The 25,003-nt window shown below is 40.1% G+C and overlaps 1 protein-coding gene and 1 long non-coding RNA gene across 2 annotated transcripts in view; one reads left to right on the top strand and one right to left on the bottom strand.

Annotated features, from left to right (window-relative positions):
- The window catches only part of LOC309481167, a 113,992-nt gene that overhangs the window by 19,441 nt on the left and 69,548 nt on the right, over positions 1-25,003 (bottom strand). The gene's annotated exons all lie outside the window — the stretch shown is intronic.
- Positions 1-25,003, top strand: part of LOC309481069 (uncharacterized protein) — a 384,000-nt gene that overhangs the window by 349,944 nt on the left and 9,053 nt on the right. The window contains 5 exon segments of the mRNA XM_082145806.1: positions 2,224-2,397; positions 17,179-17,318; positions 17,321-17,363; positions 24,200-24,326; positions 24,328-24,374. Coding sequence (XP_082001932.1) covers positions 2,224-2,397; positions 17,179-17,318; positions 17,321-17,363; positions 24,200-24,326; positions 24,328-24,374 — 531 coding nt within the window.

The following is a 25,003-nucleotide window of genomic DNA, read 5'->3' as shown; positions in this document are numbered from 1 at the left end:
GACATGGTTCTTGTCCACGACACGACACGATTTTAGGAGTCAAAATCGTGTAATCTGACACAGTGACTTTCGCATAAGACAAAAAAATCGTGTAATCTGAACCGGCCATTAAGTATAATTTACTCTCCTGTATCTAGTGTGGTCCCCGAGGTGGTTATCGCACTTGATGCAGAGAAGGCATTTGACAGGGTGGAGTGGGGATACTTATTGGCATGTTTAAAGAAGTTTGGTTATGGCCCTAACTTCATTTCATGGATTAAGCTTCTGTACAGCTCACCAAAAGCCTCTGTAGTAACAAATGGCAAACATTCACACTATTTCCAGCTGTCAAGGGGTACTCGCCAGGGCTGTCCAATCAGCCCACTTCTATTTGCCTTGGCCATAGAGCCCTTATCTATTACACTCAACACTTTACCATCAATTAGTGGAATACACAGGGGGGGGGAGGGAGCATAGAGTATCTCTATATGCAGACGATTTATTATTATATGTATCAGACCCTGCTCTGGGCACCCCTCATATTACCCATGCTTTGAGGAAATTTGGGGCTTTCTCTGGGTACAAATTGAACTTTAGTAAGAGTGAATGTTATCCTGTTAATGATCTGGCCCTTCAAATACAAAATGATGTTTTACCATTCCAAATGTCTAAAAATGGCTTTAAATACTTGGGCATTAATATTACAAGGGACATGCAGCACCTCTATCAAGAAAACTTCTGTCAGCTCTTTGACGATGGAAATCATGGCAGGGAAGGTGAACTGTATCAAAATGAATATACTCCCCAAATTTCTTTATCTATTTCAGTGTATCCCACTTTATCTCCCTAAATCTTTTTTTAAGTCCCTCGATAAAGCTTTTATCTCATTTTTATGGGATGGGAAAAAGCCTAGAATACGGTTAGAATTACTACAAAGACCTAAAGACCAAGGTGGCTTAGCTTTTCCAAATCTTTGCTACTATTATTGGGCCGCAAATGTTCAAAAAATCATACATTGGCTACATACCCCTGACATAGACTGGTGCGTCTTTGAGGCTGCATCTTGCACCTCAACATCTCTTAAAGCCCTGGTCACCTCCAGCCTGCCCGCCCCTATTATGAAATACACTAATAATCCAGTAGTCATAAATACCCTTAAAATTTGGTTTCAACTTAGACAGAACTTTAAATGTGAAAACCTTTTTCATTTAAGTCCCATACACAATAATCACCTTTTCCCCCAGGCAATGCTAGACTCTGAATTCACTCTTTGGCAAAGGCGAGGCATTCTCTATTTTAAAGACTTGTACACAAACTCCATTTTTGCAAACTTTGATGATTTGTCGCACAGATTTAGTCTACCGCGGTCTAGCCTATTTCGTTACTTTCAAATCCGCCACTTCCTTCAGCACCATTTTTCTAACTTTCCATACACACCACCACCCTCGGGCTTAGAGAATTTGTTAGAACCCGCAGTCAATTCCCCAAAAAATATTTCAAGGATATATGGCCTGATAACCAGTCTTAAAAGCACAAATCTTGCAAAGATTAGAGCAGACTGGGTGAATGAGTTAGGGGAGGAACTAGAATTAGAGGAGGACATTTGGCACAACGCTCTACTAAGAGTAAATGACAGCACTTCCTGTGCCAAGTTGAGCTTAATTCAATTCAAAATTCTACACCGTATTCATTACTCGAAAGTGAAATTGGCTAAAATATATCCTAACATTGATGCTAGCTGTGACAGGTGTCGTAACACTCCTGCCAACTTAACCCATATGTTCTGGTTGTGTCCAGCCCTCACGACCTACTGGTCTATGATTTTCAAAACATTGTCAGAGGCTCTTAACATCGACCTCCAACCTAACGCTGCAATGGCCATCTTCGGTATTACAGATAGAAGATACTCTACACTAAGGAAAAATTTAGGGAAGGGGGGGGGGGGGGGGGTTGTTACTATTAGAAAATATGAGCATTGTTTCTACAACTGTTGCCTTTTGTATTCATGTATATGTACATGCCCTGTATTACTGGTGCTCAATAAAAAATGCTTTACAAAAAAAAAAGAAATGATTTTTATACTCTACAAACTCTATAATCAATCCCCTAATCCTAACTGATGAATTTTCACAATGTGAACTAATGAGTATTTGTATATATTTCATATTGACAGGATTATGTTATTTTTTAAGTGTCATGTTTATCTCTGGATATAGGCTTAATGTGTGTCATTGTTCTCTACAGGTTGGATAGGTGTGGTGTGACAGATGAAGGTTGTGTTGCTCTGGCTTCAGCTCTGAGATCAAACCCCTCACACCTGAGAGAACTGGATCTGTCTGATAATAATCTAGGAGACTCAGGAGTGAAGCTGTTTTCTGCTGTACTGGCGAATCCTCACTGTAAACTGGAGAAACTGGGGTAAGATCATACGTTACTCTTACATGAAACTGTCACCAATGGCGTTTCCATTACAGATTTGCGCAAAACTTTTTTAATGAGCGTTTGGTGTAGATCTACTAGGCATAGAGATATCTGAACATCTTTGCCAAGCGCAAACCAGTACAGAAGTAGCCCAGTGTTTCCTCTATGTTGATTAGTTAATGGCGGCCCGCCACGGCAAATTTGTTGCCGCCACGGTAACGTTAGGGCTCTAGGCTACAGTGCGACCATTTCACTCGCATTTGTGCCTAAATATGTCTGTGTGTGACCATGAAAAGATATTTAGGCGCACTTGTGCAACTGACCCGATCGAAGATTTTTTTGGGGCGGCCGCCAAAGCGAATTTTTGTCCCGCCAAAGTCTTATTTGACCGGTGTGTAATGTAGATAAACTGCTGCGCTTGTGACAGCTGGGCGCATGTTTAAAAGAACGAGAGAGAGAGAGAGAGAGAGAGAGAGAGAGAGAGAGCGTCCTCTGGTCGTGTGTGTGTGTGTGAGCACTCTCTTTGTGAAGCAAGGTTCCACGTTTTAATGAATGGTTAAACGACTGATCTTTCCAACACTGAACTCACGAGACGTCTGAATCGGTGTATAACAGATCGGTAACACTTTACAATAAGGTTCCATTTATTAAACTCTAGTTATAACTACATTAGTTAACATTAACTTTTAATAAACTGCACTTCTACAGAATGTATTAATCTTTGCTAATGTTCATTTCAACATTTAATAGCCTACATTATTGAAATCAAAAGTTGTATTTGTTAACATTTAGTTAATGCACTGTGAACTAACATGAACAAACAATAAACAGCTGTATTTTTATTAAGATTAATAAAGATGAATACATTCAGTAACATGTATTGCTCATGGTTCATGTTAGTAATAAACTAATGTTAAATCAAATCATATTGTAAAGTGTTTCAAAAAAATAATTTACAGAACACCTTAAAATAAGAACGTAAGGTGTGCTTACCCCCTTTAGTACAGCCTATATGGTTAGCAAGATTTAGCCTTAATAAACTACAGCATTTAAACTGAATGGTGGCCTATTCAATTGTAGATGGTAGAAAATAAGACTATTAGTTAAAATAAACTTTTTAATGCTACTTTTTCTCCCTGCTTTTTTATATTGATATGATTATATACCAAAATAATCTATTAAAGAAGGATTTTTATCTTACAAAGCTATGAAATCCATAGGTAAAATCACAGCTTTTTTTTTTTTTTAAGTGTTGGCCACCGAAGACCATTTTTGACCCAGGTAAAATCTTTGACCCAGGTGGTTGTTCGGACAGACCTGCCCCCCCACTGCTAAAGAAAATCCTAAAGGAAACACTGTAGCCTAATCAATAATTAAAGTGCAAGCTGAGAAACTGAAGTGGATATGGAGAAAAGCTTCTTTATATGCCATTGCCTACATTTTAAACAGATGTCTGCCAATAGGCCTAAAACATTACATATATGGTTATTGTGACAGAGACTGGGACTCCAGGTTAATAAGATTCTGACTGAGTAGCAAGATATGAATTCAATTGTGATTCTGTGAGAATTCACAGATCCAGTTTCTCTTTTTTAATCTTCCCCTTAACATTTAAAGGAATCTACGTGTGTGTGTGTGTGTGTGTGTGTGTGTGTGTGTGTGTGTGTGTGTGTGTGTGTGTGTGTGTGTGTATGTGTGTGTGTGTGTGTGTGTGTGTGTGCTCAAATATGGCTTCTGGAGAGTAAATGAAGGATAAAATATGAATTACTAAACAGACATTAATTAAGCAGTTCCCCATACTTTTAGAGTTACAACTAAAACCACTAGATGGCAGCAGCGTATAAGAGATGAACTGACAGCTAGTAAATCTTTGAACATGGAGTGCTAATGATAATAAATGTAATATGTCAGGCTCACAAAATTGAAGTGCTATAAAAGTTGTAGAAATGACAAATTCAATGTGCATTGTATTAAACAAATCTTTACTGATATGCAAATAGACAATAGACATCCAGCAAAAGAAAAATGCATTTTGTTTCTTTATATGCAGCCCAATGTTATCCAATGAGTTGTTTGCATTATTTAGGCATTTTATTATAATTGTATTACATTTTTGGTAACACTTTACAATAAGGTCTCATTTGTTAATGCATTAACTAACATGAACTAACAGAGAGCAATAGCCTTTATTAATGTTAATAAAATATTAGTGTTCATGTTAGTTCACAGTGCATGTTAACAGATACAACTTTGGATCTTAAAAATATCTTATAAAATGTTGAGCTTAACATTAACTAAGATTAATAAATGCTGTAGAATATTGTTCATTAATTGTTGGTTCATGTTAAAGGAGAACTCTGGTCAATTTTAACATTGAGCTCATTTTTTTGTAAATGTGGAGTGCTGTCAGTACAGAGAACAACGACAGAAATCGGTGTTGCCTACACCATGTTATCCTCTTTATAAAATGTGCACCCTGTTGACTTCAATGGGGCAAGTTTTAAACCTGCTTTTAGCCTCTTAACATCCTTGATGTGTCATTACAAGTGCCCAGCCATTGTGAGTGTTTCCTTTCAGAGTGAACACGGTGAATCTGACTGCAGTAGATGTGGAAATTATGAATAAACATTATGTTTATTCAGCCAGCGCTCATACCTGTATTTACTTCCTGTTTTAGGTCGAGGGCCACAGTAGTCGATTGTCGAGTTCACGCGTGTGATCATAGGTAACTAAGCAACAGTGGAGAACTCGACAATCGACTACTGTGGTCTTCGACCGAAAACAGGAAGTAAATACAGGTATGAGCGCTGGCCGAATTAACTTCATTTTTATTCATAATTTTCACATCTACTGCAGTCAGATTCACCATGTCAAACTGTGTGTGTGTGTGTGTGTGTGTGTGTGTGTGTGTGTGTGTGTGTGTGTGTGTGTGTGTGTGTGTGTGTGTGTGTGTGTGTGTGTGTAACAATGGTCTTTCTGAGGAGAGCTACGAGAATTTCTGTCTTCTGTCACTATCATCTTTATTGTCAGTGTCCTGAAGGGACGTAGATGTGTGACATTTGTATGAGATCAATACAAATTATATTACAATTATACTCGTCCCTCTCTCTCTCTCCTCTGTCTTGCTCTGCCACACACACTATAATGAATACCCGTTCTTTATAGCGTTCTTCCTATAAGATTATTTTACAAAGTAATAGAGCCCGACCGATAAAGGATTTTTAAGGCCGATACCGATACAAATATTTGGTGATTTAAAAATCCGATATTCCGATATATCGGCCGATATATATATATATATTTTTTTTAAATCCAGAAACGCGTAACAAAACATGAACAGATTTCTAGGGCTGCCCCCGACTAAAGATATTCCTAGTCGACTAACACTCCTGCATTTTAGCGATTAGTCGAATAATCGTTCATTTATGCTATTAATATAAAAACTTGCGTATATACAAGGAAAGGTATAGTCCAAGTTGAAGTTTAACACTTCCATATGACAGAAAATGCTAAAGCATGATATTAGCGCGTTCAAAATGAAAATTAAGCGCTTAAAACAGAATAGTAAACAGAATAGTAAAGCGTTTAAAGTATACAGCGCTTACGGACACAAAAATCAGTGGCCAGAACGTTATAGGCTAATTATAACATAAAAACAGCAATCAGACTGCCTGTGCATTTTAATAATTTATTATCAAAAATACAAACTGTAACAGTTACATGTCAAAAAAAAAAAAAAACAGTTTTGAATAAAATAAAATAAAATTCGTTCTTTAAAATAAATTAAATAAACTTATTAGTAACTTTAATTAGTAACTAGTACAAAACAAGGCAAAAAAATATAAAAAAAATAAATACTGTAGCAAAAACGCTGTTTGGTATAAAATACAGTGGAAAATTAATATAATTTTTTATATTGTTCAAAAGGAAAATTAACAAAAACGAACAATTTAATAAATGCACATGGCACATCGCACAACGCCAAAACTTAGAATAAAAAAGAAGGCGGCAAACAAATCAACAGCCTAAGTATTTGATTAAATTGTTTAGAACAACTATATTTAAGACAAAATGTGGAACAAATAATTTAAAGAACACTAATACAAATCAAAAATATCAGAGCAAAGCCGCAAACTGCCATTAAGACGACGGATGAGTCTTGACCTGAAACAACAAATTGCAAACATCAGACTAATTTTTCTTACAGAATAAAAAACAACTTCTGCATTATATAAAAACGAATAAATAAAAATAATATGTATTTATTTATTTGTATAGCCTACCCGTTATAAAAATACCCGTTTTTTTTTTAATATAGCCTAACGGATAGCAAACAGAAACACTACAAAAAGGAAATTAAGCATTCTTACCTATAGCTTTCAATTCGATTTTATTTGTTTCATATTATGTGAGAGGAACACCAGCTTGTCCACATTGTTGGGAAGAAGGGAGCTTCTCGACTTGTTCACAATGAAGCCGGCCTTTGAAAAGATGCGCTCTGATGGAGTGGATGTGGAAGGGATACAGTGGAGGCGTTTAGCTGCTTTAGCGAGCTTTGGATATCGATGTTCATTTTTTTGCCACCATGCTAATGGTCCCGAATCAACCTTTGTTTTATCTGCCAAGTACATTTTTAGTTCATCCTTCTCTTCTGCATGCTCCTCCTCATCAATGGCCATCAGCATGGATATCTCGGCCTGCTTTTCCTTTTTCGGTTCGGGCTCACCCTCCTCTGCAGGGCTAATGCTGTCATGATCACTTTCTGGCGCAGCTTCTGTAGATAAACTTTCTGCCAGATCCGACACTGTGGAGTACGCATCTTCTCGTTCGTGTTGGTCAAAGAATGACAAGCCTTTAAAACGTGGGTCTAAGACAGCAGCTTGTAAATAAATGCTGGTCGCGATATTTTCCGTCAGTTGCCATCTCGTGTCAATTTCTTTTGCTAGTTCTGTCTTTAGTGCTTTTGTGGTGGGACTGTCTTCGTTGCGCAGCACCAAATGGCGTCTCTTCATGTTTATTAACATGGGCAGTGTGGCAGATAGGGATGCGTTTAAATCCTGAGAAAGCAGCTCAGTGAGAGTGATCATAGGCTTTAGCACTGCGACCGTGTCCTCCGCTATCAGCCAATGTGCTGTTGTGAGATCTAGACCTCGTTCAGACCGTTTGGTAATTTCAGGGTCTGACAGCACAGCTGTAACCGGCCATCTCTGTTCCAAGAGTCTCTCCAGCATGAAGTACGTGGAGTTCCATCTTGTGGAGACATCTTGGATAAGTTTGTGTTCTGCAACATTCTGCTGCTTCTGTTTATGAGTCAGAGCTGTTGTAGCCTTGGTACTTTTCTTGAAATGCCCCACAAGGCGTCTAGCAGCAGCGATGCATCGACAAATGGGGTCAGTTTTAAGAGCCGCGTTTATGCATAACTGTAACGTGTGCCCCGCACAACGGACGCCCTTCGCATTACCCCAGGATGGATCATTAGAAATCAGTTCTGTGCACAACACCATATTAGCGGCATTGTCATGTACGACTGCTACCCTCTTTTCTGCAGGTATTTTAAATTCTTCCATCACTTCACTGAGTCGCTCTTTTATGTTGGTAGCTGTGTGGCTCTCCTCCAGCACTTTTGTTTCCAACACAAAAGAATGTAGTTGCCAATCTTCAGACATGAAGTGTGCAGTAACGGTCATGTAACCCTCACTCTTGATAGAGGTCCATGTGTCTGTTGTAAAGCTGACTGCTGTACAACTTTGTATTTTCTTAACAAGAATTTCTTTAGTCGTGTTGAACTTGCTTGTTAAGCCATGCATTATTGTGTCGCGTTTGGGAATGGTGTAGCCTGGTTCGAGGAATTCAAACATTTCTTTGAACCCGTCACCACGGACAACGTTGATTGGTCTCATATCAAGCGCAATGAAATAGACAATTTTCTCTGTGATTTCTCGCTTTCTTTTCTCACTTAGAGGGGGTCTCAAAACTAATCTCTGCTGCATCATTGTTGACTGCGAAGTCGAAGCGCACGACGCCACATCATCGCTGCTATATTGTGGATGAGCCTAGAGACAAATGCATGTCAAAAACCATGAATATGATTTAACTTAAAAGCGCAAATGTGTTTATATCCTTATTGTTAAAAAAAACGAGGGGCCATGTGGTGGTTAACGTTACTACTTACATGTTTTAAATGATAAGACATATTCGATGTTGAAGAGTGATAGGCAAATGTTTGCCTGCAGAGTTTGCAAACAGCCTTTTTGGGGTCGTCCTTCGACTTTTCAAAATGATCCCACACTTTGGACTTTTTTCCTGACATAATTATTAGCATCAGCCAGACACCTCTCCCACAAGTGCGCTTTGGTATACCGCGAGGCACGAGATCTCGTTGATCTCTCGTTGCTTTGATGTCATGTCATACACTGACTGCGCAGCTTCTGATTGCGTAATTTCTTCACGTGATTTTTTTTTGCGACTAACCGACTGATGAAAATGTATTCGACCAAGCCCTCTTCATATCGACTAACGTTTAGTCGACTAATTGGGGGCAGCCCTACAGATTTCCCTAACATTAGTTATTTGTCGTTATTTAAGAGTTCTCAGCCTTACTAAAATAATATGATAATGCAGTTTAAAAATAAACTTGTTTGTTTTATTGTCACAACAGAACAGAATATATTAAAGTTCTGATAAATATAATGTATAAAAATACAAACTTAAGATATGAAACTTAAAGTCCTTTGAACAAAAAAAAGGCAACTATTATTATTAATATTGACAGTAATAAATCAATTATGTAATAATGTGTGTGTGTGTGTGTGTGTGTGTGTGTGTGTGTGTGTGTGTGTGTGTGTGTGTGTGTGTGTGTGTGTGAAGAACTGATAAGATTGTAAATGTGTACCTTGAAATGCAATGTAAGTCGCTTTTGATAAAAGCGTCTGCCAAATGTCAATGTTATAAGCTACCTTATAATTACAATGTCAACTTGCTTATCCCTTTACCTGCACTCTTTTAATTCTATCCATCTATTCCATCAAGCTACAACAAACCATTTTCAATCATCATTTGCTGCCTGCCTTCTAAAATCTACTACTTAGTGATGCACTAAATCCATTATGTGACTCGTTAATGCTGAGGCTAAACGAAGTCAGCAACGCACACTTGGATTTCACACACGTGTAAAAGAAAAGCTCACTTTTATGCACAGGCTGTGTTTGATACTTTTTCTCTATGTCTAAATGTTCACTCCTCGCGTGCCTAACTTACATTTTACAATGCAGAGACTGGAACTACAGATATGCTAGTTATAAATACAGTAATCATTACTTTATTTAGGCAGAATAAGTTCGTTGTGATTTCCAAGCTCATTAGCCGCGTTTCCACTGTTGGGCCAGTGTGAGCCAGGGCTTTAAACGAGCCGTGCCGGGCTAATAGCACCGGGCCTGTGTTTCCACTGTCGGGCCAGTGCGAGCCAGGGCTTTAAACGGGCCGTGCTGGGCTAATAGCACCAGGCCTGTGTTTCCACAGTCGGGCCAGTGCGAGCCAGGGCTTTAAACGGGCCGTGCCGGGCTAATAGCCTCGGGCCTGTGTTTCCACAGTCGGGCCAGTGCGAGCCAGGGCTTTAAACGGGCCGTGCCGGGCTAATAGCCTCGGGCCTGTGTTTCCACTGTCGGGCCAGTGCGAGCCAGGGCTTTAAACGAGCCGTGCCGGGCTAATAGCACCGGGCCTGTGTTTCCACAGTCGGGCCAGTGCGAGCCAGGGCTTTAAACGGGCCGTGCCGGGCTAATAGCCTCGGGCCTGTGTTTCCACAGTCGGGCCAGTGCGAGCCAGGGCTTTAAACGGGCCGTGCCGGGCTAATAGCACCAGGCCTGTGTTTCCACAGTCGGGCCAGTGCGAGCCAGGGCTTTAAACGAGCCGTGCCGGGCTAATAGCACCAGGCCTGTGTTTCCACTGTCGGGCCAGTGCGAGCCAGGGCTTTAAACGGGCCGTACCGGGCTAATAGCCTCGGGCCTGTGTTTCCACTGTCGGGCCAGTGCGAGCCAGGGCTTTAAACGAGCCGTGCCGGGCTAATAGCACCGGGCCTGTGTTTCCACTGTCGGGCCAGTGCGAGCCAGGGCTTTAAACGGGCCGTGCCGGGCTAATAGCCTCGGGCCTGTGTTTCCACTGTCGGGCCAGTGCGAGCCAGGGCTTTAAACGGGCCGTGCCGGGCTAATAGCCTCGGGCCTGTGTTTCCACTGTCGGGCCAGAAGCTCCACAGCGCTTCACTAAAACACACCCGTAACACGCCTCTCTGGAACAACGTCACACTAATCCATCATTTCACCAACAAATGGAAGTTTTATCAGAAAACTAATCAGAAATCACTGGAAACCGCATTGAAAACAAACATGATAAAAGCGGCCGTTTGCTGGCATTTTTGTTGTTTACTTGAATATTTAAAACCCAAGCATCGATGTTTTTCCACAGGTTTACAATAAAAAGTGATACATTGATCATAATGAATTAATTTATGTCAAAATTGCACATTAGTCACTCAGAAATAAATTACCGTTAGGTCTATTTCACAAAAGAAAGAGGAGGTAGAGGACACACTTACTTCTTCAGTCGCGTCTGTTACTGTTTATCTGGTAGTTACAGGACATATTTACATCACATTTAGAAAGAATGATCATTTCTACAAATATATGCCACCAAAAATACGACCTGAGGAGCTTTAGCACTCTCTCGACTCCCATACAGATATTTTCAGTCAGAGAAACAGAGGAAGCTCCCGAAAAAAAAGTTGCTTTATTTTATCATGATAGTCCGGTATAAAGAGACGAGACGTAGGCTATGACAAATAAAATAAAAACATGACTGTGATAGCCTTTATGATTGGTCTGATTTCTTCAAGCGTTCACTATGTTTTTACACTATGCGTATCTTCAAGCGTTTACTATGTTTACTATGGTAATGGTTAGCGCGCATAGTCTTTTGCATCACAAACACAAGGCTTTCAAACATGAACGCGAGTTAAATTATTTTAAAAGTCTTTAATGCTGACAGAATCATCCGGCGCTGCCGTCTCCCGACTCAGGTGAACTCTGGACTCTGTTCGTAACCACTCCTCTAGCCCGAGCGATCTTCCTTGTATAGTGCCCTCTGGTGGACAAACTATGCAGCGCCAACACTCATAACATGGTTGAAGGGTGTTTCGTCCGCTTTTATTTAATTTTTTTAAATATTCATTTATCGGCCATTATAAATGCCGATACCGATAGTTTGAAAAATGCCTAATATCGGCCGATAATATCGGCCCGCCGATATATCGGTCGGGCTCTACAAAGTAAATACCAAAATCATCCAGGAAATTATGGAGTTCTGCTGGACCCTTAGAATCGTCCCAATCCTCCCCGCTAACACACACACACACACACACACACACACACACACACACACACACACACACACACACACACACACACACACACACACACACACACACGTTGGGTTTACATGTTTTATGGGGACTTTCCATAGAAATGATTTTTACAATAAGGGGAACAGGCTTTGGCCTCTGTGAATGTTCAGTGGTTGACTTTTACTGCGTTTCCCAACCACCTCACCCCTTTTTTTTTATTTTTTTTTATTTTATTTTTTTATTTCCATTATTATATATATATATATATATATATATATATATATATATATATATATTTTTTTTTTTTTTTTTTTTTTTTCTCTTTAATTCACTTGAATGTTGAGAGGATTTATTGTTGAATATTAAAAATAACTGGGAGCCCCCCCAGACCTAAATATTAAGAGAATGTGCTACCAGAAGCTCTTGGAAATGGTGTTTAGCCTGCAGCTTGCCTCAGGGAGAGGGACAAGTATAGGCTTTGTTCTGGTTTTGTGTTTAGATAAGGTTAAGATTTGGGATAGGGTAAGGGACAACTCCACACTTTTGCAACATAGGATCTTCTTTTTTTATTTTATTTTTAACAGAAGTTTCTTTTCCTTTGCATCATATATATATTTTTTTAGTTAAACATGGTGTATGGTACTGATGCAAGAGGGGCTGCTGTACGTTTCATTAGCTGGAATGTGAAAGGTTTGAATGGGCCTGTTAAAAGAGCCAGGATATTTAATCATCTTAAACATTTAAAATGTGACGTGGCATTTCTTCAAGAATCACACCTACTGGTTAAAGACCAAGTCAGACTTAAAAAAGGTTGGGTTGGTAACATATTTCATTCTAATCTTAATTCCAAAACTTGTGGAACAGCCATACTGATTCATAAAAAAATTCAGTTCAGTGCGACTACTATTATTTCAGATCCTCAAGGACGCTTTGTGATGGTTTCTGGACTCCTCTATCATAAGCCTGTGGTTTTGGTCAATATTTATGCCCCAAATTGGGACGATGATAAATTTATGGGTAAAATGATCTCATTAATTCCAGATTTGAATTCTCACCAGTTGATTTTTGGCGGAGACTTAAACTGTGTGATAAATCCAACACTTGACCGCTCCCATTCTAAACTTACAAACCTTTCCAAAAAAGCCAAACTTTTATCACGGTTTATGGATGACATAGGATGTGTTGATCCTTGGCGTTTTTTGTACCCAGTGGGTAAATCTTTTTCTTTTTTTTCTCCTGTACATCACTCGTATAGTCGAATAGACTATTTTTTCATTGATCAGAACCTTCTTTCTTCTGTCACAAAAGTTGAATATTTGTCTATAATTATATCAGATCATGCGCCTGTATTACTAGATCTTGCTTTTCCTCTTTGCAAATTGGAACGCCCCTTTTGGAAATTAGACAGAAATCTTTTGACCGACGACATCTTTTGCAAAATGATATCCCAAAAAATAGACGACTTTATAGAATCAAACAAAAAAGATGATATTTCCCCCTCTCTCCTCTGGGAAACATTAAAAGCTGTAATCAGAGGTGAGATTATATCATATTCAGCTAAAATAAATAAAACTAAAAGAATCAAACAAGAGGAGCTCATTAAATCAATATCTATGGTGGATGCTCAGTATTCTACCTCTCCTTCCCCCGAGCTTTACAAAAGGAAGCTGGATCTCCAAACGCAATATAATTTGATATCAACTGAGAAGACAGAACGTCTTCTTTTAAAATCACGGGGATATTTCTATGAACATGGCGACAAAGCTGGACGTTTATTAGCACACCAACTTAAATGCCACTCGGCATCCCAACAAATCCCCCAAATACGGAAAGATGATGGTGTACTAACTATCGATCCAGTTGAAATCAATGAAACATTCGCCTTATTTTATTCAAATCTGTATATGTCAGAGATGACAGAAGATGGCTCTGATATGGAACATTTTTTCAAGGACCTCCAAACCCCTTCAGTAACAGCAATACATAGGACTAAGACTGAGCTCCCACTAGATCATATAGAAATCTCTAATGCAATAAAAGCAATGCAAAATGGCAAGGCACCGGGCCCTGATGGGTTCCCTATAGAGTTTTTTAAAAAGTTTTCCAACAAGTTATCAACAATTTTGCTCTATATGTTTAATGATTCTCTGTCCCGTGGCTCTCTCCCACAGACACTAACTGAAGCATCTATTACTCTCCTGCTTAAGCCAGGTAAAGATGCCACAGAATGTGGCTCATACCGACCCATCTCCCTCCTCAACAGTGATGTAAAGATTTTGGCCAAAGCTCTTACCTTACGCCTAGAAACCACAATACATGACGTGATTTCTGCTGACCAAACTGGTTTTATCTCGGGGCGGCACTCATTTACAAACATCCGTCGACTTTTATGGCCGGTTCAGATTACACGTTTTTAGCCCGATTTTGCCACGATCCGTTTGACTTAGAGTGTCGTGGGAATTCGTATACGACAACGGGCGTCGGGACGCAAGATTCGATCGTTTCATCTCGTATAGTGTGTCATAGCGGGCGACAGCCTACGTTGCGTCTGCGATGCTTCACGACACCACGACAAAAAGACTAGCATGTTTAATTTTTTTTTCGGTCCTCCACGACGGGTTCTATCACGTGTGACATTGACCAATAGGAGCACAGACGCATTTCAATACACAGCTTTCAAAAATGCCGAAACAAAATAGAGACGATGGTGTTGCTAAGTGGAATTATGAAATGGAGGAAAGGTTCGTGGAGCTGTGGCAACAGTACTCCTGCCTGTATGATGTTTCATCGAGAGAGTACCATGACAGAATTAAAAAAGAAAAATGCTGGCGAAAAATAGCAGAAGTACTTCAGCAACCCGGTTAAATGACTGGAATAAGCATTAAGCTAACCTTGTTTTTGTGAGTGTGATTATGTATGTGTGTTACGAGTGAGAATGCGTGAGTGTGTGTGAATGAGCGAGCGAGCAAGAGTGTGTGAATGAGCGCGCGAGCGAGAGTGTGTGTGAATGAGTGAGTTTATGTGTGTGTATTATGTGAGTGAGTTTAAGTGTGTGTGTGTGTGTGTGTGTGTGTGTGTGTGTGTGTGTGTGTGTGTGTGTGTGTTTGTGTGTGTGTGTGTGTATGCATGTACATAGACTAGATTTTACAGATTAAACATATTTTACCTCAAGTTCTCTTTGAAGGATTGACAGTCCATACTGTCCTCTTCGTGCAATCCAGGAACGTGTCCATTGTCGGGTTTTCTTTCTTTTTTTAATCTTTTTCTGAACACAAGACAGCCAATACTAAAATCGCCGCTTCATCCATTGTTTGTTTACGTTCGTTTCCGGAAGTCAGGCGCTACTAGTTTCGCCTTCACGCGCGTCTTCAAAGACGGCACGCGATGACTGGTCTGGAAAATACGGTAGTCTGACATGGTTCTTGTCCACGACACGACACGATTTTAGGAGTCAAAATCGTGTAATCTGACACAGTGACTTTCGCATAAGACAAAAAAATCGTGTAATCTGAACCGGCCATTAAGTATAATTTACTCTCCTGTATCTAGTGTGGTCCCCGAGGTGGTTATCGCACTTGATGCAGAGAAGGCATTTGACAGGGTGGAGTGGGGATACTTATTGGCATGTTTAAAGAAGTTTGGTTATGGCCCTAACTTCATTTCATGGATTAAGCTTCTGTACAGCTCACCAAAAGCCTCTGTAGTAACAAATGGCAAACATTCACACTATTTCCAGCTGTCAAGGGGTACTCGCCAGGGCTGTCCAATCAGCCCACTTCTATTTGCCTTGGCCATAGAGCCCTTATCTATTACACTCAACACTTTACCATCAATTAGTGGAATACACAGGGGGGGGGAGGGAGCATAGAGTATCTCTATATGCAGACGATTTATTATTATATGTATCAGACCCTGCTCTGGGCACCCTTCATATTACCCATGCTTTGAGGAAATTTGGGGCTTTCTCTGGTACAAATTGAACTTTAGTAAGAGTGAATGTTATCCTGTTAATGATCTGGCCCTTCAAATACAAAATGATGTTTTACCATTCCAAATGTCTAAAAATGGCTTTAAATACTTGGGCATTAATATTACAAGGGACATGCAGCACCTCTATCAAGAAAACTTCTGTCAGCTCTTTGAAAAAACTAAATTAGACCTAAAAAAATGGAAATCATGGCAGGGAAGGTGAACTGTATCAAAATGAATATACTCCCCAAATTTCTTTATCTATTTCAGTGTATCCCACTTTATCTCCCTAAATCTTTTTTTAAGTCCCTCGATAAAGCTTTTATCTCATTTTTATGGGATGGGAAAAAGCCTAGAATACGGTTAGAATTACTACAAAGACCTAAAGACCAAGGTGGCTTAGCTTTTCCAAATCTTTGCTACTATTATTGGGCCGCAAATGTTCAAAAAATCATACATTGGCTACATACCCCTGACATAGACTGGTGCGTCTTTGAGGCTGCATCTTGCACCTCAACATCTCTTAAAGCCCTGGTCACCTCCAGCCTGCCCGCCCCTATTATGAAATACACTAATAATCCAGTAGTCATAAATACCCTTAAAATTTGGTTTCAACTTAGACAGAACTTTAAATGTGAAAACCTTTTTCATTTAAGTCCCATACACAATAATCACCTTTTCCCCCAGGCAATGCTAGACTCTGAATTCACTCTTTGGCAAAGGCGAGGCATTCTCTATTTTAAAGACTTGTACACAAACTCCATTTTTGCAAACTTTGATGATTTGTCGCACAGATTTAGTCTACCGCGGTCTAGCCTATTTCGTTACTTTCAAATCCGCCACTTCCTTCAGCACCATTTTTCTAACTTTCCATACACACCACCACCCTCGGGCTTAGAGAATTTGTTAGAACCCGCAGTCAATTCCCCAAAAAATATTTCAAGGATATATGGCCTGATAACCAGTCTTAAAAGCACAAATCTTGCAAAGATTAGAGCAGACTGGGTGAATGAGTTAGGGGAGGAACTAGAATTAGAGGAGGACATTTGGCACAACGCTCTACTAAGAGTAAATGACAGCACTTCCTGTGCCAAGTTGAGCTTAATTCAATTCAAAATTCTATTAGTTATTATTAGAAAATATGAGCATTGTTTCTACAACTGTTGCCTTTTGTATTCATGTATATGTACATGCCCTGTATTACTGGTGCTCAATAAAAAATGCTTTACAAAAAAAAAGAGAAATGATTTTTATACTCTACAAACTCTATAATCAATCCCCTAATCCTAACTGATGAATTTTCACAATGTGAACTAATGAGTATTTGTATATATTTCATATTGACAGGATTATGTTATTTTTTAAGTGTCATGTTTATCTCTGGATATAGGCTTAATGTGTGTCATTGTTCTCTACAGGTTGTGGAGCTGTGATGTGACAGATGAAGGTTGTGCTGCTCTGGCTTCAGCTCTGAGATCAAACCCCTCACACCTGAGAGAACTGAATCTGTCTGTGAATAAACTAGGAGACTCAGGAGTGAAGCTGTTTTCTGCTGGACTGCTGGACCTGGCGAAATCCTCACTTGTAAACTGGAGATACTGAGGTAAGATCATACGTTACTCTCACATGAAACTGGTCACTAATGGCGTTTCCATTACAGATTTGCGCAAAACTTTTTTAATGAGCGTTTGGTGTAGGGTGTCTACTAGGCATAGAGATATCTGAACATCTTTGCCAAGCGCAAACCAGTACAGAAGTAGCCGCAGTGTTTCCTCTATGTTGATTAGTTAATGGCGGCCCCGCCACGGCAAATTTGTTGCCGCCACGGTAACGTTAGGGCTCTAGGCTACAGTGCGACCATTTCACTCGCATTTGTGCCTAAATATGTCTGTGTGCGACCATGAAAAGATATTTAGGCGCACTTGTGCAACTGACCCGATCGAAGATTTTTTTTTAAAGCGAATTTTTGTCCCGCCAAAGTCTTATTTGACCGGTGTGTAATGTAGATAAACTGCTGCGCTTGTGACAGCTGGGCGCATGTTTAAAAGAACGAGAGAGAGAGAGAGAGAGAGAGAGAGAGAGAGAGAGCGAGAGAGAGATAGAGAGAGAGAGAGAGAGAGAGAGCGAGAGAGAGATAGAGAGAGAGAGACGAGAGAGAGAGAGAGAGAGAGAGAGCGAGAGAGAGATAGAGAGAGAGAGAGAGAGAGAGAGCGAGAGAGAGAGAGCGAGAGAGAGAGACGAGAGAGAGAGAGAGAGAGAGAGAGAGAGAGCGAGAGAGAGATAGAGAGAGGAGAGAGAGAGAGAGTCGAGAGACGAGAGAGATGAGAGAGAGAGAGAGAGAGAGCGAGAGAGAGAGAGCGAGAGGAGAGAGAGCCGAGAGAGAGAGAGCGGAGAGAGAGAGAGAAGCGAGAGAGAGAGAGAGAGAGAGAGGAGAGAGAGAGCGAGAGAGGAGAGAGAGCGAGAGAAGAGAAGAGGAGAGAGAGGAGAGAGAGAGAGCGAGAGAGAGAGAGAGAGAGAGGAGAGAGAGAGTCGAGAGCGAGAGAGAGAGAGAGAGAGAGAGAGAGCGAGAGAGAAGGAGAGAGATGAGAGAGAGAGAGAGAGAGAGAGAGAGAGAGGACGAGAGGAGAGAGAAGAGCGAGAGAGAGAGAGAGAGAGAGAGAGAGAGAGCGATAGAGAGGAGAGAGAGAGAGAGACGGAGAGAGAGAGAGAGAGGAGAGAGAGAGAGAGAGAGAGATGAGAGAGAGAGAGAGAGAGAGAGAGGAGAGAGAGAGCGTGCGCCCTCTGGTCGTGTGTGTGTGTGAGCACTCTCTTTTGCGAAGCAAGGTTCCACGTTTTAATGAATGGTTAAACGACTGATCTTTCCAACACTGAACTCACGAGACGTCTGAATCGGTGTATAACAGATCGGGTAACACTTTACAATAAGGTTCCATTTATTAAACTCTAGTTATAACTACATTAGTTAACATTAACTTTTAATAAACTGCAACTTCTACAGAATGTATTAATCTTTGCTAATTGTTCATTTCAACATTTAAATAGCCCTACATTATTGAAATCAAAAGTTGTATTTGTTAACATTTAGTTAATGCTCTGTGAACTAACATGAACAAACAATAAACAGCTGTATTTTTATTAAGATTAATAAAGATGAATACATTCAGTAACATGTATTGCTCATGGTTCATGTTAGTAATAAACTAATGTTAAATCAAACCATATTGTAAAGTGTTTCAAAAAATGTATTTACAGAACACCTTAAAATAAGAACGTAAGGTGTGCTTACCCCCTTTAGTACAGCCTATATGGTTAGCAAGATTTAGCCTTAATAACTACAGCATTTAAACTGAATGGTAGCCTATTCAATTGTAGATGGTAGAAAATAAGACTATTAGTTAAAATAAACTTTTTAATGCCTACTTTTTTCTCCCTGCTTTTTTATATTGATATGATTATATACCAAAATAATCTATTAAAGAAGGATTTTTATCTTACAAAGCTATGAAATCCATAGGTAAAATCACAGCTTTTTTTTTTTTTTAAGTGTTGGCCACCGAAGACCCATTTTTTGACCCAGGTAAAATCTTTGACCCAGGTGGTTGTTCGGACAGACCTGCCCCCCCCACTGCTAAAGAAAATCCTAAAGGAAACACTGTAGCCTAATCAATAATTAAAGTGCAAGCTGAGAAACTGAAGTGGATATGGAGAAAAGCTTCTTTATATGCCATTGCCTACATTTTAAACAGATGTCTGCCAATAGGCCTAAAAACATTACATATATGGTTATTGTGACAGAGACTGGGACTCCAGGTTAATAAGATTCTGACTGAGTAGCAAGATATGAATTCAATTGTGATTCTGTGAGAATTCACAGATCCAGTTTCTCTTTTTTAATCTTCCCCTTAACATTTAAAGGAGTGGTGTGTGTGTGTGTGTGTGTGTGTGTGTGTGTGTGTGTGTGTGTGTGTGTGTGTGTGTGTGTGTGTGTGTGTGTGTGTGTGTGTGTGTGTGTGTGTGTGTGTGTGTGTGTGTGTGTGTGTGTGTGTGTGTGTGTGCTCAAATATGGCTTCTGGAGAGTAAATGAAGGATAAAATATGAATTACTAAACAGACATTAATTAAGCAGTTCCCCATACTTTTAGAGTTACAACTAAAACCACTAGATGGCAGCAGCGTATAAGAGATGAACTGACAGCTAGTAAATCTTTTGAACATGGAGTGCTAATGATAATAAATGTAATATGTCAGGCTCACAAAATTGAAGTGCTATAAAAGTTGTAGAAATGACAAATTCAATGTGCATTGTATTAAACAAATCTTTACTGATATGCAAATAGACAATAGACATCCAGCAAAAGAAAAATGCATTTTGTTTCTTTATATGCAGCCCAATGTTATCCAATGAGTTGTTTGCATTATTGAGGCATTTTATTATAATTGTATTACATTTTTGGTAACACTTTACAATAAGGTCTCATTTGTTAATGCATTAACTAACATGAACTAACAGAAAGCAATAGCCTTTATTAATGTTAATAAAATATTAGTGTTCATGTTAGTTCACAGTGCATGTTAACAGATACAACTTTGGATCTTAAAAATATCTTATAAAATGTTGAGCTTAACATTAACTAAGATTAATAAATGCTGTAGAATATTGTTCATTAATTGTTGGTTCATGTTAAAGGAGAACTCTGGTCAATTTTAACATTGAGCTCATTTTTTTGTAAATGTGGAGTGCTGTCAGTACAGAGAACAACGACAGAAATCGGTGTTGCCTACACCATGTTATCCTCTTTATAAAATGTGCACCCTGTTGACTTCAATGGGGCAAGTTTTAAACCTGCTTTTAGCCTCTTAACATCCTTGATGTGTCATTACAAGTGCCCAGCCATTGTGAGTGTTTCCTTTCAGAGTGAACACGGTGAATCTGACTGCAGTAGATGTGGAAATTATGAATAAACATTATGTTAATTCGGCCAGCGCTCATACCTGTATTTACTTCCTGTTTTAGGTCGAGGGCCACAGTAGTCGATTGTCGAGTTCACATGTGTGATCATAGGTAACTAAGCAACAGTGGAGAACTCGACAATCGACTAATCGACTGTGTGTGTGTGTGTGTGTGTGTGTGTGTGTGTGTGTGTGTGTGTGTGTGTATGTGTGTGTGTGTGTGTGTGTGTGTGTGTGTGTGTAACAATCGTCTTTCTGAGGAGAGCTACGAGAATTTCTGTCTTCTCTGTCACTATCATCTTTATTGTCAGTGTCCTGAAGGGACGTAGATGTGTGACATTTGTATGAGATCAATACAAATTATATTACAATTATACTCGTCCCTCTCTCTCTCTCTCCTCTGTCTTGCTCTGCCACACACACTATAATGAATACCCGTTTCTTTATAGCGTTCTTCCTATAAGATTATTTTACAAAGTAATAGAGCCCGACCGATAAAGGATTTTTAAGGCCGATACCGATACAAATATTTGGTGATTTAAAAATCCGATATTCCGATATATCGGCCGATATATATATATATATTTTTTTAAAAAATCCAGAAACGCGTAACAAAACATGAACAGATTTCCCTAACATTAGTTATTTGTCGTTATTTAAGAGTCCTCAGCCTTACTAAAATAATATGATAATGCAGTTTAAAATAAACTTGTTTGTTTTATTGCCACAACAGAATAGAATATATTAAAGTTCTGATAAATATAATGTATAAAAATACAAACTTAAGATATGAAACTTAAAGTCCTTTGAACAAAAAAAGGCAACTATTATTATTAATATTGACAGTAATAAATCAATTATGTAATAATGTGTGTGTGTGTGTGTGTGTGTGTGTGTGTGTGTGTGTGTGTGTGTGTGTGTGTGTGTGTGTGTGTGTGTGTTGTGAAGAACTGATAAGATTGTAAATGTGTACCTTGAAATGCAATGTAAGTCGCTTTTGATAAATGCGTCTGCCAAATGTCAATGTTATAAGCTACCTTATAATTACAATGTCAACTTGCTTATCCCTTTACCTGCACTCTTTTAATTCTATCCATCTATTCCATCAAGCTACAACAAACCATTTTCAATCATCATTTGCTGCCTGCCTTCTAAAATCTACTACTTAGTGATGCACTAAATACATTATGTGACTCGTTAATGCTGCGGCTAAACGAAGTCAGCAACGCACACTTGGATTTCACACACGTGTAAAAGAAAAGCTCACTTTTATGCACAGGCTGTGTTTGATACTTTTTCTCTGTCTAAATGTTCACTCCTCGCGTGCCTAACTTACATTTTACAATGCAGAGACTGGAACTACAGATATGCTAGTTATAAATACAGTAATCATTACTTTATTTAGGAAGAATAAGTTCGTTGTGATTTCCAAGCTCATTAGCCGCGTTTCCACTGTTGGGCCAGTGCGAGCCAGGGCTTTAAACGGGCCGTGCCGGGCTAATAGCACCGGGCCTGTGTTTCCACTGTCGGGTCAGTGCGAGCCAGGGCTTTAAACGGGCCGTGCCGGGCTAATAGCACCCAGGCCTGTGTTTCCACTGTTTGGGCCAGTGCGAGCCAGGGCTTTAAACGGGCCGTGCCGGGCTAATAGCACCAGGCCTGTGTTTCCACTGTTGGGCCAGTGCGAGCCAGGGCTTTTAAACGGGCCGTGCCGGGCTAATAGCACCGGCCTGTGTTTCCACTGTCGGGCCAGTGCGAGCCAGGGCTTTAAACGGGCCGTGCCGGGCTAATAGCACCGGGCCTGTGTTTCCACTGTCGGGCCAGTGCGAGCCAGGGCTTTAAACGGGCCGTGCCGGGCTAATAGCACCGGGCCTGTGTTTCCACTGTCGGGCCAGTGCGAGCCATGGCTTTAAACGGGCCGAGCCGGGGCTAATAGCACCGGGCCTGTGTTTCCACTGTCGGGCCAGTGCGAGCCAGGGCTTTAAAACGGGCCGTGCCGGGGCTAATAGCCTCGGGCCTGTGTTTCCCACTGTCGGGCCAGAAGCTCCACAGCGCTTCACTAAAACACACCGTAACACGCCTCTCTGGAACAACGTCACACTAATCCATCATTTCACCAACAAATGGAAGTTTTATCAGAAAACTAATCAGAAATCACTGGAAACCGCGTTGAAAACAAACATGATAAAAGCGGCCGTTTGCTGGCATTTTTGTTGTTTACTTGAATATTTAAAACCCAAGCATCGATGTTTTACCACAGGTTTACAATAAAAAGTCATACATTGATCATAATGAATTAATTTATGTCAAAATTGCACATTAGTCACTCAGAAATAGATTACCGTTAGGTCTATTTCACAAAAGAAAGAGGAGGTAGAGGACACACTTACTTCTTCAGTCGCGTCTGTTACTGTTTATCTGGTAGTTACAGGACATATTTACATCACATTTAGAAAGAATGATCATTTCTACAAATATATGCCACCAAAAATACGACCTGAGGAGCTTTAGCACTCTCTCGACTCCCATACAGATATTTTCAGTCAGAGAAACAGAGGAAGCTCCCGAAAAAAAAGTTGCTTTATTTTATCATGATAGTCCGGTATAAAGAGACGAGACGTAGGCTATGACAAATAAAATAAAAACATGACTGTGATAGCCTTTATGATTGGTCTGATTTCTTCAAGCGTTCACTATGTTTTTACACTATGCGTATCTTCAAGCGTTTACTATGTTTACTATGGTAATGGTTAGCGCGCATAGTCTTTTGCATCACAAACACAAGGCATTCAAACATGAACGCGAGTTAAATTATTTAAAAGTCTTTAATGCTGACAGAATCATCCGGCGCTGCCGTCTCCCGACTCAGGTGAACTCTGGACTCTGTTCGTAACCACTCCTCTAGCCCGAGCGATCTTCTTGTATAGTGCCCTCTGGTGGACAAACTATGCAGCGCCAACACTCATAACATGGTTGAAGGGTGTTTCGTCCGCTTTTATTTTATTTTTAAATATTCATTTATCGCCATTATAAATGCCGATACCGATAGTTTGAAAAATGCCTAATATCGGCCGATAATATCAGCCCGCCGATATATCGGTCGGGCTCTACAAAGTAAATACCAAAATCATCCAGGAAATTATGGAGTTCTGCTGGACCCTTAGAATCGTCCCAATCCTCTCCTGCTAACACACACACACACACACACACACGTTCCTTAAAATGTTTACAAATGCATTAAGCTCACTCACACACACACACACACACACACACACACACACGTTGGGTTTACATGTTTTATGGGGACTTTCCATAGAAATGATTTTTATACTCTACAAACTCTATAATCAATCCCGTAATCCTAACTGATGAATTTTCACAATGTGAACTAATGAGTATTTGTATATATTTCATATTGACAGGATTATGTTATTTTTTAAGTGTCATGTTTATCTCTGGATATAGGCTTAATGTGTGTCATTGTTCTCTACAGGTTGAGTTGGTGTGGTGTGACAGATGAAGGTTGTGTTGCTCTGGCTTCAGCTCTGAGATCAAACCCCTCACACCTGAGAGAACTGAATCTGTCTGGGAATAATCTAGGAGACTCAGGAGTGAAGCTGTTTTTCTGCTGGACTGGCGAATCCTCACTGTAAACTGGAGACACTGGGGTAAGATCATACGTTACTCTCACATGAAACTGTCACTAATGGCGTTTCCATTACAGATTTGCGCAAAACTTTTTTAATGAGCGTTTGGTGTAGGTCTACTAGGCATAGAGATATCTGAACATCTTTGCCAAGCGCAAACCAGTACAGAAGTAGCCCAGTGTTTCCTCTATGTTGATTAGTTAATGGCGGCCCGCCACGGCAAATTTGTTGCCGCCACGGTAACGTTAGGGCTCTAGGCTACAGTGCGACCATTTCACTCGCATTTGTGCCTAAATATGTCTGTGTGCGACCATGAAAAGATATTTAGGCGCACTTGTGCAACTGACCCGATCGAAGATTTTTTTTTGGCGGCCGCCAAAGCGAATTTTTGTCCCGCAAAAGTCTTATTTGACCGGGTGTGTAATGTAGATAAACTGCTGCGCTTGTGACAGCTGGGCGCATGTTTAAAAGAACGAGAGAGAGAGAGAGAGAGCGAGAGAGAGAGAGCGAGAGAGAGAGCGAGAGAGAGAGCGAGAGAGAGAGCGAGAGAGAGAGCGAGAGAGAGAGCGAGAGAGAGAGAGAGAGAGAGAGAGCGAGAGAGAGAGAGCGAGAGAGAGAGAGCGAGAGAGAGAGAGAGAGAGAGAGAGAGA

This window comes from Leuciscus leuciscus, assembly GCF_965113295.1.
Source record: "Leuciscus leuciscus genome assembly, chromosome: 18".
Taxonomy (NCBI): domain Eukaryota; kingdom Metazoa; phylum Chordata; class Actinopteri; order Cypriniformes; family Leuciscidae; genus Leuciscus; species Leuciscus leuciscus.
Note: the sequence above shows the minus strand (reverse complement) of the source record. Positions and strands in the feature narration are given on the sequence as shown.